Source organism: Corvus cornix, chromosome 1, assembly GCF_000738735.6.
Source record: "Corvus cornix cornix isolate S_Up_H32 chromosome 1, ASM73873v5, whole genome shotgun sequence".
NCBI lineage: Eukaryota > Metazoa > Chordata > Aves > Passeriformes > Corvidae > Corvus > Corvus cornix.
The window spans coordinates 46,193,377-46,208,139 of record NC_046332.1 but is presented as its reverse complement, the minus strand read 5'-3'; the positions used below and the strand labels follow the sequence as shown (position 1 = coordinate 46,208,139).

At 39.9% G+C, this 14,763-nt stretch overlaps 2 protein-coding genes across 9 annotated transcripts in view; both read left to right on the top strand.

Moving 5' to 3' along the window:
• The window catches only part of SPATA13 (spermatogenesis associated 13), a 170,109-nt gene extending 164,988 nt beyond the window's left edge, over nucleotides 1-5,121 (top strand). For all 7 annotated transcript variants that reach the window (XM_019286422.3, XM_010400491.4, XM_010400490.4 and 4 more), the window contains one exon: nucleotides 1,124-5,121. In XM_019286422.3, coding sequence (XP_019141967.1) covers nucleotides 1,124-1,305 — 182 coding nt within the window. In that variant the 3' untranslated portion in view covers nucleotides 1,306-5,121. The remainder of the gene's footprint in view (nucleotides 1-1,123) is intronic.
• A 106-nt stretch (nucleotides 5,122-5,227) lies between these two features.
• Nucleotides 5,228-14,612, top strand: LOC104690013 (complement C1q and tumor necrosis factor-related protein 9A-like). Of its 2 annotated transcripts, XM_019286425.3 has the most exons (4): nucleotides 5,228-8,911; nucleotides 10,439-10,629; nucleotides 12,593-12,655; nucleotides 13,567-14,612. In XM_019286425.3, exons 2-4 carry the CDS (start codon nucleotides 10,464-10,466, stop codon nucleotides 14,370-14,372), a joined length of 1,035 nt encoding a protein of 344 aa, XP_019141970.1. In that variant the 5' UTR covers nucleotides 5,228-8,911; nucleotides 10,439-10,463; the 3' UTR covers nucleotides 14,373-14,612. The 2 variants fall into 2 exon arrangements, with proteins under 2 accessions (XP_019141970.1, XP_019141969.1); XM_019286424.3 differs by having other exon boundaries at nucleotides 5,228-10,629.
• The last annotated feature ends 151 nt before the right edge of the window (nucleotides 14,613-14,763 follow it).

The following is a 14,763-nucleotide window of genomic DNA, read 5'->3' as shown; positions in this document are numbered from 1 at the left end:
TGTGGTTTACATGGAGCCAAATTATTGCCATTAACCTGTATTTTAATATTAAATTCCAATGTCTCTATAAACTGTCTACTAAATCAGCTCCCTGAGCTTCTTCCAAACAGACGAGTCAGTATTCTTTATATTAGAGAAGATGCTTAAGAGGTAAGGCGAGCTGTTCATTTTAGGGTTGTGAGGAACTGCATGCAGAGGTTAAATTAGAAATGAGTGTTACTGATTCCTTCCTTTGCTTTTACGGAAAGAGCTTGTTCTTCTTTACCAGTTCTGTGCCTTCTTTACCATGTCCTGAAGTTCTTTTTGCAAGCCACATTGTTACATTTTTTCCAATAACAGTCATAATGGCTTCTTCTGGCATCCCTGTAGAAGGATGGATGGACTAGAAGCTTGTTTATCAGGAAGTGGCTTTTTTATTCATTTCCTCTCTCAGAAAATAATCACAACAGAAACAAATCACAACAGATTTTGTCCTTTTCCATCTTAAAGTCAAACTCGGGCAAATCTTTAGTGTGCTGAGAGAGAAGTGGAACAAGATTTAAATCTGAGTTTAGGAGTGAAGGAGTTGATGTTTGGTTGTCTTCTGTTCCCTGGGATTAATATTCTTAAAGCGTCTTCTCTTTATCAATCACTAGATAACCCACAGAACCTGTCTGGATGTTCAGGGAAGTGGCTAAAGTTTGTGATTAGGTGATTTTGTTCAGAATGCACAAAACTCAAAGTCTTAAGAACATTAACCCATAAAAATATATTCCAAATGAAAGAAACAACATTTTTGTTGGTAGCAGTATTTTACCCAACCTTACTCTGAGAGTGGACTGAAGTATTAGTATCTGCTGTTTGAAGTCATTCGTTAGAAATACCAGAATTTACTTGTGCAAACAATATAGTCCAGCTGTGTGAAACTGCTGCTTGTTTTTGGTAATTCTGTAATGTTATTTTTACTGGTGCTGTTGTCTTCTTAAGCCAACTCAATGCAGCAATTAAAAAATCAAACATCAGAAAAGGTGACCTTTAATAGTTCTGCCATTCAAGATCACGGCAAAATTCATCATGTCTCCTGGCTCTGTGCTTAAATTTCCCTGGCTGACTCAGGTGCTTTCTCCAACTGTTCCTTCTGCAGGTGTGAGCTATAATGGGTGTCCTGTGCCTCCTCCACACCAAACCCTACATCCCCTTCACCAGCGACACATCACTGTGCCTACCAGCGTCCCGCAGCAGCAGGTCTTTGCCCTGGCAGAACCCAAGCGGAAGCCATCCCTCTTCTGGCATACCTTCAACAAACTCACTCCCTTTAAAAAGTGAGGGGCCAAGGACCTGGAAGGACATCAGCAGAGAGGGAGACTTACTCTGGAGGAGGACCTTGGAGACACAGTCAAGCTTACTTGAGCTCAGCGAATCTCCTGTTTCAGAGGCAGAACCTTGTGTTCCCTTGCACCAGGAATGCAGCCTTTGTCTTGGATAAGAATGAAGTTTGTCAAGGCTGCTCTGAAGTCCGTGTTGCCAAGTGTCAGCATTGCTGATGAAGAGCAGTCTCTCTTCTGACAAAGACAATTTGCTCTTACTCAGAAACAGCAGTATTTGATCTCTGTTTCTTAGTTATGTTGAACTAGTGATGGAATCATGCAGGTCATTGTAACATTTCATTTTTCTTAACCTTATATTCATGGCCAAATTTTAGATAGGGAGGAATTTTTCCTTAGGGATATATCAGGAAGGAGTCTTAGGAGAGTTTTCTTCTTCCTTCTGCAGTGCTGAGCACAGATCACCCATTTAAATCAGATGGAGATATCCCATGTGATTAACCAGCTATTGCAGAATTTAGTGGACCCTAATCCTTCCTGTCTTTTTTCTATTACATTGCCAAATGGCAGGAGAACGTCCCGCAAGGCCTTACCATATTCCAGATTGGAACAGGGAAATATTATTCTGTCCTATAGAAACATGAACAGAGTGTGAAATGGACTGTAAAGATACGTGCATTTATTGCACAAAAGTGGAAACGAAAGGAGCCCAGGGCATCTCGGATTGATTAATTTCAGTCAGAGCAAGATACTGCATGCATGTATGCTCTTAAATGTAGAGCTTTTATATTACTTTTCACGCACTTCTTCACCTGGGAGACTCTTCTTTGTATTTCCAATATGCTTATTTCTCTGTGTAAAAAATACTTTTTTATTTTCTCACAGAGATAATGTGAATGTACAAAGTCAGAGTTGAGACAGAACATGGTGACTGCTGGCTATGTTGCGTAGGTCTCATGCTTTTTTTTCATATAGTTGGACTTAGAAAATGAATAAATAGTAATGTAAATATATTGAAGTGGTCTGGATCCATGCTTCTTGTACACAGTCAGTTGACAATGGGTTTTGACCAATAACTTCATCAAAAAGAAAGAGAAATCCTTACTGGAAGGGACAAAGAAATTGTGTGGGTCAGAGATGGATTTTTGTCTCGGTGTCATCAGTCCTCATTGGAAGGGGAAGAGCTTGACTTGATTAAGGTCAGCTCTGGCCAGCATATGCAATCCGTGATTTGCATTGCTTCAGTTTGTGTGTGGCATGAAGTTGATCTGGGAGAATAACTTTTAAAAAGCCACCAGGAAGAAAGAGGATCCTGATATTTGTAGCACTGATGATTTCTGCTTGCTTGCTCTCATCAAGGGTGACAAGACTGGTGGGAATATGGAAGGAAATAAAGACTCGATATGTTTCAGAACTGATTTGCTATGAATGTCTTTACAGTACTTTATCTTATGCTGCTGATTAGGGGCATTACCTGATGATTAGGATAGATCCAAGGGTATTCTTTGACAATGGGCACAATCAGCTTTGTCATGGATCTGTAATATCTGAAAAACAAACAAGGGGCTAGAGGCCAGGCATCATAACAACAATGTAAAAAAGCCTTATTTTAAAGATGTATTTGTTCCTACTACTATTGTTACCTCCATATTTTTATTTATCATCAGTGTTGTGAAGCCCACTAGTAACTAGATTTTGTGATTTCCTAACTTTATGGCCACTTCTGCAAAGCCCATGTTTGTGGTTTTGATTTTAAATTACATCTTTTGACAACTGTACATTTCAAATGCCTTGTGTATATAGTTCGGCAATAAGGCAAAATCTGGTATGCTCAGCCAAATTGTGCTCTGCATAGTGAACTTCATTGCTTGTGCTTTCCCATAGCAATGGGAGATGACTGAGAACTGGAAATGCACGCTGACATTTGTGATGATCCAGCTGAAAGAAAATGCATGGGGAAGTCAGTGAAAAAAGCTGCTTGTATATTTCTCCAGATGTTTAAGCCAGCCATCACTGTTCAGATTTTTTCGAAAAGATAATTCTAAATGCTCAATTTAAACACAAGGAGCAGACTTCCAAATGCAGGCATGGATGCACACCCTTCCCCTCAAATGAGTAAGCCTTTTGCGTTTCTTACATACCCATTTTTGTGGGTACTTGCCACGTTCAGGCCTGCAAACCAACGAGATGCATGTACGGTGCAACTGGAGATGATGTTTTTCATAATCACATTTTGAAAAACTTGTTCTAAGTGCAAAAAAAAAAGTCTGAAGTTGGATTGCAGTGCTCACCCAGAAACTTTGCCAGCTGGACCTGAAGACATTATGAGATCCACACTTACATATGTGTCTTTGCTGAAATCTACTTCCTTTCAGTGCTTGGTTCTGTGGGGTGCTGGAAAAAAAATGGTTTGGGGATCTTTCTTCTGACATGTCAGTGCCCATGAAGGCTCTTCCCATATATTAGTGCTGGTGCCTTAGCCCTAAAAATGAACAGAAATGTTTGCATATGGTTTTGGATGCAGCAGGTTTTTTTCTCAAGAAGTGAATTTCAGACAGATAAAAAGAAAATATTTCATGGTGCAGATTACTCAGGACAGTTTTACATATAGTACCCTTCATATAGACATGGTTGTTTTGTAATGTTCTCTCTGTCTTTCTTTGCAATATGACCTTGCAACAGATTTAAGATCAAATATAGTAAGACAGGCCAAATTTATACTATGCCATAGTCTTTTAAAAAAATTATAGTGAAATAAAAACACACAATTACATTATTTAACAATTAAGACAGATATTTACTTGGGAGTCAGCCTCACTTCAGAGTCTGTGGGAAGGAGTTGCAACTAAAATATAAAAGTTTGAATTCTAGCAACTCTTGCCCTGATTCTCCTTCTGGTGACAAAATTTATATATATATCATCACAAAGTTGTGATGGCAACATCTGTTCTTTTCCACTTGCATGCTTTAAGTTACTATAAAAAATTCTAGGGCAACTACTAAGAACGTTTGTGCCTCATTTAGATAAAGCCCAGCCAGAGCCTTCCTGATGGCCTGCTGAGCAGATAACCTCAGACTTTTTGCATGAGATGCAGTAAAATATAATTGTCCTCAAATGTGTTCCCACTGAGTTAGGAAAATGCCAAACCATAATTGCATCCAGCTCAGAGCATTTGATGTATAAAATAATAAGATTGTTTTACAAGTGGCTCTTGCCATGCTAAATTTCACATTGAATTTTAGTGGTCAGTGTAAGAACTGAGTTCAAAGACAGACTTCTCAAATGTTCCACATTTTAGTTGTCTTTTGAAAATAACTATATCACAATTTTGGAGCCAAAGGTCTTTAGCCATAACTAACACAGTACCTTTCTCTGACTGCCTTTCTGCTTTTTTTTCTATATATGTGGCATTTGTATGTAGGCAATGCCTTCTGAACGATCTCTAATTTAAAACTCTTTGTCGTAAATACTAGGGATAGCTCACATATATTTTTTATTTCGGTGTTTTGTAACGCTGTACTTTCCGTACATTGCTTTGCGCATCTCACCCCGTGTGTGTGTGCCGTTACACTTGTTGTAAACGACATGTCCTGGCTGCAGAGCAAAGGAATTGGCTGTGGACGGCTGAAGTACAATGTATAGGACTGCAGTAGCTTGATGTGCATTTGTTCTGGAGTAACTGCATTGCAAGGTTTATTTTACTCTTCAAACGTTGTTTGTCAAATGAATCTATTTTCTGGAAATACGTACAAACTTACATTCCTATTATTTTTCTCTTATTGTACATGTTTGAATTAAATAATATACAAAGCTGAAGTTCCTCATCTGTGTTTTATAAAACTTTATTGTGCAGTTTTAAAATTGTTGAGGGTTTTCTATTGTCTACAAAATTTCCTCTGTGATGCAAAAAGGTATCAACTATCATATTTCTTTTAGTATTTTAAAGAAAAAAAGTCACACCTTCTTCTCTTGGTTTCCCAGTAACAGCTTCAGTACTTCTCAGCAGAAGTTGATTTTAACAGTGACTAAGCCTGGTTCTGGTATTGAAGTCTTCATTGTCTAGGCCTGTCCTTGTTGCTGTCTCAGCCTGTGATTCCTGTGCTTTACCTTCTGGTAGAGGGTTCACACGGTACCCCTTGGAATACATGCAAATGCAGCTTCTGTGTTAATAAAGAGGATGGTGACTTAAGTACTGCAGTGCCGGTAAGGAGGATTAAATTTTATTTTCCTTGGAACGAAAGCAAAGCCATTTAAAGGGTTTCACCCAAAAGGCACGTTCTGCAAATGTGTGTGAACAGGCTTACCTGCCTGCTTGATAGAGCAATGGGCAACACAGCTGGGGATTCAAATTCTCTGATTCGGGGAAGTTTTTTGTATCTCATTATTCTGACAGGGCAGAGGGCCACATCTGAAAAGTGTACCTGGGTTGTTCCCGCTCCAGGCTGTATCAAAAATTGGGTTTTGCTAAAACACATCACCTTTAACAAAATAACATGCTTTGCTGAAATCTTTTCATCAGAAATGTTTTGGCAAGTTCAAATGCTGGCACAATAGTTGGTTTGGTAATTCTTTACCCCTCTTTCCAACATCCAGGCTCTTATATTTCTTGGTTCACCTCAAAGATGAGAGTTCCCCGGGCCTCCCAAGGAAGCTCCTGCTGCAGTGGGATGTGTGCTGAGTGCTCCAACCTTAAAGTGAAAGGCACAGTTTGAGCACTTGGTGAGATAAGATTGGATGACAGAAAAACATACCCTGAGCAAACACTGGAGTAGGATGTTGCAATCAATAGGCTTTCTAAGGACCCTGTGGTTCATCCGGCCAGGGTGAGCTCATTTGTGCATTTTATTTCGTGCTTGGGCAGTCAGGCTAAATCCTGTAGATTGTAATTCTGTACTATCAGCTTTTAAGTTCCTTGAGAGCTGATCTGTCAGATGGAGCTTTTTGTTTGTACAGAAATAACACTGCTTGTCTTAGATTTTTTTCGTTGTTTGTTTAGGTTTTTTCTGAAGGCTGCGTAATGATCTGTGCTTGGTAACAGAGACAAGGACTCGGGCCTTTTCGTGTTCCAGAATCAAAGGAGAAATGAAGAACTCAGTAATGAAAACCAGCACGCCTCATGGCTTGTAAGGGAAGCACACAAATACTCCTCACACAAATAAATGTGTTTCTAAATGCTTTACGAAGTCCAGTTACTCTAACTAGCTGTTGGGTATGTAATTGTAAGAATATGACAAGAATGTGTAAACTGTCAGCATAACACATTTTTTGTTCATCTTAAGTCTCCATTTAGTTCACTGCAATCAGAACTTGTCCTTGTCCAGTGCCTGGTGCTGAGAACTCACCTACTGCCACTATTAGGTATTTAGGCTCTGGTTTCAAAAAACAGATATGTGTGTGTTTGTATAAATGTTTTTTCATCGACACCTCCTTTATAGACTCCATGTGGCATCCCCAAATGTCTCTGCTGGCACCTACAGCAGGTTGCACCAGACAACTGACCCACACCCATAACACCCTCCCTCTGTTTACATTACATCCTACCTTTCTGTTGTGCATCTTGGGGTATGTGTGTGTGTGTGTGATTGAATGACACCTGGACAACATTTTATCTGAGTTGTTTTAATGTTTTAAGCATTCAGAGTGGGACACCTGCAATGGCAGCCAAACCACTCTGCAGACAAGCAGAGGTTGGAAAGTATGCATCCACATCACTGGAGTCGTATCAGTGAAGTTCAGAAGGGCAGATCTGAGAGGGCAGAGGTCAGCAGAGGAAGAAGTATCACTGCTCTTCAAGGGCTGAATTTCTCTCCAAACACAAGGTGATACAGGATTTACCAGCTGTTTCTCCCAGCGATTTTTTTTCAGGAAAGCTGAAACTGCTTAAGGGGAAAGGAGGAGCCTCAGGTACACCATGACCCCTTCCTGTAAGTACACCCTAGACTTCAGAGATACTGACTCACTGAAAAAGTGTCTAGAAGCTGCTCTGCTAATAGGATGACACATATCTCATTAACCATCCATCTCATGATCGTAGTTGTCCTATTCATCTAACAGAGGTGATTAGCACAGCAATCAGTCTAAAAACTCCTGCATCTCCTGCCTTTCAGGTGCAATGTTTTTTAAGCAAATGATGCACTCTTGCTCCTGTGTAGTTATTTTCAAGTCATTATTCTGTGATGAGACAAGGCACTAAAAAGCAGCTGAAAGAAACATTTGTCTTTAAGGCTATTTCTACAGCAGTTGTCTGCTAAAAATGCATCAAACCAGATTAACTGCAGAGTCCATCAAGGTAGAGGTAACTAATGAATTACGTTATTCCTAACTGGTAGGGTGGGCTGTTTTGTAATGACTCAAACTTCTAAGTGAGAGAGGAGGCTGAGGCTAAGCACCCTTAGAAAATTTCAGATGGTGCTTAATGGGTAAAGAGAAAAGGATTGTTCGTTATGGCTCTCGTTTCTTCTTCTCAGTTAGCACTGCAGCGAGGTTAATTTGCCTACAGAAGTTCATTGAAGTAGAACAGCGAATTGCTGCACATGGTCCTTCCTTTTCTTCAGAGTGCGGTGGACACAATGTCCCAGGTTCAAGCCAGGGCACCTCAACTCTTGCAATATTTTGGTGTCGCCACAGGGTGGTGGTGAAGATCTTACAGAAAACTTCGTTTCTCAGCGGTGCTGAGGGAAAGTTCTTTGATTTGTGCAGAGCACACGTGTCACATCTTTGCAGTATGGTGACACTCTCAGACACTGCAGTCTCTTGAACCAACAAGGGTAAATTAAGGCCGCTTCCTCTAACACTCCTTAACTCCTGTTTACTTTTGGTTTTATCTTTCACTGTTGATGATCAGCATTTAGGGAGTTGATGATAAGCTCAGTTGACTTCCACTAGTCCTGAGACAGCAGCAGCTTCAGTAGTTTCAAGAAACACAGTTAAGAGTTGAGTTATGGCTTTTTTCAAATTAGTTACCAATAGCATATAATTTAGTAGCCCAATAGCTTTGACTGTTGCTTGAATAGCTAGATAGGGAGCCTGCTAATTACACATTAAAAACTTTGTAATTCTATTTATTTACTTTAATTCAACCTTGTTACCTCTTTTCATAATCACGTAATAATTGTAATGCCACATTCTCAGCATTTTTAGTTTTAATTGCTATAGTCTTTGTACCTAAACCATTGTAAATTACCTGATTCAGAAATGAATGTCACTACATATTTTAGCAGCACAATAATAGTGTGAGACATGCCTTCCTTCCCACCAATCAACCAAGCTGTCAGTGACACCACATTTGTGTGATGTATTTGTGTAAAGGAACAGGGAAATCAAAGCCTTATTAATCCATTTTAACTATTTTCTTTCATGTAACAGTGGTAAAAGCCAAAGTACAGAGCACTTCAGCTTAATATTGGAATAAATAGAAAGATTCCACTTTAAACCTCTGTTTTAATTATTGAACAGCTCTCCAAATTTAATCACTGACCTTTGAGAATTTAGTGACCAAACAAGTGCTTGTCCTCAAGGCACATATCCGAGTGTGCATTCCTTCACATGAAGCTTTTACACTCAGTTTAAAGATGTCCAAGAACACTGGAAGTACCAAGTGAACGAGGTAAGAACAAAGGTCCTATATATGTGATGATGGTACTGTCAGCTTGTGGAGTGGAGTGCATGTATGGGGACCACACTGTCTATTCTTTAGGCAAGGAACACTTCTTTAGACAACTGGGAATGGGGTTTTCTCTAAGTGGACAAGGACTGTCAGACTTCTCCGTGGGATGCACCATATCCTAGCAACGTCATACAGAGCACTCCTTCCTTTTGCACTCTTCTGGAGTCCTTTGACTAAGGCAGCAAATGTTTATATACCTCAGAAGTAGCAAATGTTTTATCTATTTTCACCTTTCTTTAGTGCCAACCAGCAGTAGCAGACTAAGTGGGATTTTTCTGATGGGTGATCAAACATCTCTGAGTAAAGCCATTGGCAAAGACACCATAAATAATTTTAATAAAGGTAAAAAAATGGGGACCTTTCGGAACACAGAATAAAAAGATTCAGGAACATGTCCCAAAATTAAAGTCTTACTCTATAAATTAGGTTAAGGGTATAGTTTTTCTTATTGAGGACATACTGGTGTCTCTCTACATGGTACTTGTGTGCATTGTTTCATGAGAGTGAGAAATGGTGGTGGAGAGATTAAAGAGAAGATACCATTTTTTAATCAATGCCAGTTAACTGATCTTACTCCTCATTAATAAAATAACAAATTCTAAAACCAATTGCGTAAAATTTACTCATTCTAACAATCACTTTTACCTAAGTACTTAACCTATACAGGCAAAGCTTCTGTGCATTAGACATTTATGGATATTAATTCCAAATAAAACAGGTATTAATTTTGTTGCTATTTGTTTTTTATTCCTCAGTCTAATCTCTTCCCAACAGTTGCTCTTACACTCAATTAAAGCAGCTGTATTCAGGATTAAGTCTGAATGTATTTCAATGGGTCTATATTAAAAGACAGTTTATAGGAGGGACTCTCTAGTGAAAAGATAAATATGAGCTGGACTTTTAGTAGCAAAGTTACGTGAATTGGGAGAACCCAGCTAAAGACTTGTTTTTGCCAAAAAACCCTCTTACTTGATTCCTCTCACCTTTGCCCTCATTTCACTCTGCTCCTGGTCTGACCCCTCCTCTGAGGTTATTCAACTTATTAACCCAGTAAGGGACTAACTCCGGTGAATAATAATTAAAAAAAAAAAAAAAAAGTTATTGTTTTGTGGTGAATGAGGGGGTTGAATTGCCTTAGCTTACCTCCCATGGCACCATCTCCTGGGAGAGGTACAACCTTGCAGTCACAAGTAGGTGCGGGGAGAAATGGGGATGGAGAATTGTGTAAAGCTAATGTTTTAAATGTATAACAATTCTATGACTGATATCTCCATTAAAGAATTATTTAAAATAGCACTCAGTAGTCTCTAGGACTGTAATTAATGCTATATAGAGATTTATAAATAAAAACAAAACAGAAGAATAGACATGGTGAAAACCCATTTCCTTATTTTCCTCCCTCCACCACTGCACTCTCTTCTAAGGTAGACCTAGGCAGATGTACTTTTTCTTTCTTAAACATTTCAGCCAAAGTCATATAACTTACCTAAGAATGAAAAGCTGGATTGTACTGCTGGCTATTGTAGTCAGCACAGCAGAAACACAAAAACAGGATGTCTGCACCCAAGGGTATCCTGGCATCCCTGGCAATCCTGGGCACAATGGCATACCTGGTCGTGATGGACGTGACGGGTCAAAAGGAGACAAAGGAGATACAGGTACTATGTTCAGAATGAATGATTTAATGTATCAAATGCAAATCCATTCACTGCCAAATTTGTCTGTAGTTACTCTGAATGAATGGGATTATTCTGCCTAGCCTTCAGAAAACATTTCACACATTGGTCATTTACCTGTTTGAAGAAGGAAATATAAAGAAAGGCTAAATAATGAAAGCAAGACAGCTGATATTATGGAGATGCCAGGTTCATGGGATAAAAACAAAAGAAAAAAAGGCTTTACCTTCTATTGTGGGAATATTTTCAAGTCTATTTGAAAATTTTAAAGGCTGCAAACCTAATCCTACTTCTCTAAGATAGAAACTATATTTCTGCAAAGTGCTTCATGCCCAATAAACCAAAAAAGCACCAACTGATACCTTGTTTGGTATAGTAGGAAGTATGCAGTGTGAAGAAGATTTCTCTTATCTAAACTACACATTTGTGGGACCTGATTCTGAGTGTGCCTACTTGCTGTAACTCAAGAGTCACTAGAGTAAGCTCAGAAATGGAGACTATTGAAAAACAATGTAGGATTCATGTCTGCTCCAGCAGGCTATAATAGAGATTTGTGTGAGATATCAAAGCCAGAGATAATCTCAGCATCTTAAAGCTAATCACCCCCATAATACCTTAAGCCTTAGGTTAATGATGGCCCTTGCATCCATGCTGGAATATCAAGGACAGGGTTGCACAAGGTGATAAATCTGCAGGCATGTGGACATATCATACTTCACCTTTTAAAATATAGAAAGAAACAAAGATTTCCATTAGCACCTTAATAAACACATACACTTAAATGCCTTTTTTTTCTGTACGCAGGCTTCCAGAAAGGTCCGAAAAATGGAAAATCTTAAGCTTACTTATTTTCATTTAACTTATAAAGGGCCTTCCTTCACTCCAGTGAGTTATCACAGGATACCATTGGATTCTGATAAACTCCCCAACCATTTTTCCTAAATTAGTCTGTTATGATGACTGTACTGACTATTCTTTGTTTGAACAAAGTGGGGTGACTGTACCATTCTTTATATCTATGTACATACATCTTAGTGGTTTAATACATGAATATTAATTTTGTTCCTTACCAAGTCAATGAAATTTCAGCAGCTCCTGGGATGTGCCCATTGTGCAGAAAACTGCTAAAGAACTGTTCTCTGGTCCATATGGCTGGAGAGTTAGTCTTGGGATATGGTTACAACCAACTCTGTTTTTCTTCTATTGCTGCACTCTGAATGCAAATCCAGTTATTTGATCATGGACCTCTTGGTCATCTGTACTACATCTGTACTACAAAAGTAACTAATATAATTGCTCTCTTTAGAGCAGTGGAAAGTCCATGTCATGCTAGGTACAGGGATCAAGAGTGTGAATGCCTTCCTCAACTCTACAGGCAATATTACTTCACTGTAATGATCCATTACCACTGGTCAAACTCCTACACATCTCTTCTTGAGGCAGGAATTTAGGATTCAGAGCATCACAGAATCATTACAGCTGGAAAAGATCTCTAAAATGATCGAGTCCAACCATTAACCCAGCACTGCCAGAACCACCACTAAACCATGTCCTTGTTTCACTGCTAGGCTTCCTGCCCCTGCAATGCTTCCAGCTGAATGTGGCTTCCTCACTCCATTTCCACTGATGGAGGCAACAAGAGAAGAAGTTTTCATATTGGTGGTCCTCACCAGGATATAGCGACTCTACATATCTCAACAGCTCACCTTTTTATGTCAAGGATTTCTTATGCACCCAAAAAGCACCATCCTCAAGCACAGTTTCTGTCCTCTTTGTCAATCTCTCATAAGATAAAAGTATCAGCAGTGGCAGGCACTAAAAGTCAGGAATATGAGTATGTTTTACATTACTGTTTGCCCAGGATTGAAGAGGAAGGATTAAAGAAGGACTCTTCCCAAATTTTCTGGTAATTTGTTTAATGAGAATCTTTTTATTTCTGTACTAGGTGAACCAGGAGTTCCTGGCAGTCCAGGAAAAGATGGTGTCAATGGCGAGAAAGGCGAACAAGGTCAGAGAAGAAGTGTTTCAATTTAATATTTAACTATTAACTGCTGCCCTTGTGTTTGTGAACTCATCCTACAATCTCATCTATTTTTATTTCATTGCTGCTGTTAAATTCTCTCATTTGTAAACTGAGAACAGCAAACCGTACAAACAGCATTATTACTAACATGGGAAGCCAAAGGCTCTTGTGCAGAATTGATCAGGTTCTTTTCCTGATGGATTGAGCATATGTTCTTTATGGTGTCTTTTGTCTATCAACTGCTAAAATGCCTCTCACATCATGAGATCTTCACCTTCAAAACCTTGTGCAGCAACCAGAGGAGTTTTGAAGACTTTGATCTTCAGACCAAGAATAGATGAAGGATAAATGAAGCCTGGGGTGCCAAGTAACTAGGACAAAAAGCCTTTAGTTGTGGTGCAGTAGCAGTCTGGGTGACCCAAGAAAAGCTCCATCACATAAAAATTATAGAAACACATGGCAAGCAAGTTCAGGGTGTTGTCAAAAAAACCTCTTTTTCTGATTAAATTGTGAACCATCTCACCCATTTTGTATGCCAAAGACTGTAAAGAAGTGTCTGGACAGATTTTGCTTTTTCATGAGATGATGTGAGCTGTCAGTGTTATTATCAGCCCATAGACTACCTTCCTTTCTTTGAACTTATTCTTGCTGCTGTCAGCCAGAGCACCCGTTTTCTAACAAAATAACAGGCTCTTCAGATATTATGCTTATCCTGCACTTAAATGTATGATAAATTGTGTGTACAGTGAGCACAGTATGTACAGTGGAGACACACACCTGCACAAATATTCCTCATGCTGAAACTCAATTTGTGCCTTCCAATGGAAGATCACAAGAAAGTTGTGGGGTTGTTTTGTTTTTATTATTATTTGGTTTTGTTTTTGTTTTCCTTTTAGGAATCAATGGGACTGTTGAAGAGAAGGGGAACAAAGGAGATAAAGGAGAAAGAGGACCACCTGGGAAACTGGGACCGAAAGGATTTATAGGATCAGTGGGTTACAAAGGTCAGAAGGGAGAGCTGGGACTGCAAGGACAAAAGGGGTTAAAAGGAGACATTGGACCCATAGGTCCAAAAGGGACAAAGGGTGAAATTGGCTATCCTGGAAGAGTTGGTTTCCCAGGGCCGACTGGCCCGATTGGTAATCCAGGTCCTAAAGGTAGTACTGGAGGTATGGGGCCACAGGGTAATCCAGGAGTTCAGGGGGAAAGAGGCTTGAAAGGAGACAGAGGAGACAAGGGGAATGTAGGTGCCCCAGGAGTCCTGCCAAGGAGTGCTTTCAGTGTTGGCCTTACAGTCACCACCAAGTTTCCCCCTCCGAATCGCCCAATCAAATTTGACAAGGTGCTGTATAACAGCCTGAATGACTTCAACTCAGCTACTGGCAAATTCACCTGCAAACACGCCGGCGTTTACTATTTCACCTACCACATCACTGTCTACTCAAGGAACGTGCGAGTAGCTCTTGTTAAGAATGGCATCAAGATGCTGCACACGATGGACAGGTACCAGAGCGGAGAGGACCAGGCCTCGGGAGCTGCTATCCTTGAGCTGCAGGGAGGAGATGAGGTGTGGCTGCAGGCCCACCAAGGAGAGGCTTTCAATGGGCTGTTTGCAGACGGTGATGATGATACCACCTTCTCTGGGTTCCTCTTGTTCAGCACTGCTGACCCACTGGAGCCGCTGCTGTCACCCACCCCATAACTCGGTGTTACCCCTGAATGCTGCATGTCTGTGCCCTTCAGCCCTCCCTAAGAAAGTTGTTATCTGCTGGACAATTCCTACTGCATTCAACAGAAAACAGACAGTTGGCTTCAGGAACAGCTTCTGCACAAGAGAGGACAACTCTTCAGAATCTACAGTGCTGGGCTTAACACATTAGTGCTTTGGTGACTTACTGTAGGTAGGTACCCCAGTTCTGAAGAACAAATGTTTTAAAACAAATTGGGGTGAAATAAAAGACAAAAGTTCCAGAATTATGTCATGTGGGTCCCTGACATCTTGTATAAACAAGAAGCAACAGTTACTTCCAAGCTATTTGATGTCTTCCAAGGTGGCATGTGTAGATGAACTTGAAACTTGGTTAGTTTGTATC

Excerpts from the sequence above, each read along its gene's own strand:
- LOC104690013 (XM_019286424.3), top strand. The coding sequence starts at position 10,410 with ATGTACTTTTTCTTTCTTAAACATTTCAGCCAAAGTCATATAACTTAC. Across the intron at positions 10,630-12,592 it reads AGGAGACAAAGGAGATACAG|GTGAACCAGGAGTTCCTGGC; the intron begins GTACTATGTTCA and ends TTTCTGTACTAG. Across the intron at positions 12,656-13,566 it reads TGGCGAGAAAGGCGAACAAG|GAATCAATGGGACTGTTGAA; the intron begins GTCAGAGAAGAA and ends TTTTCCTTTTAG.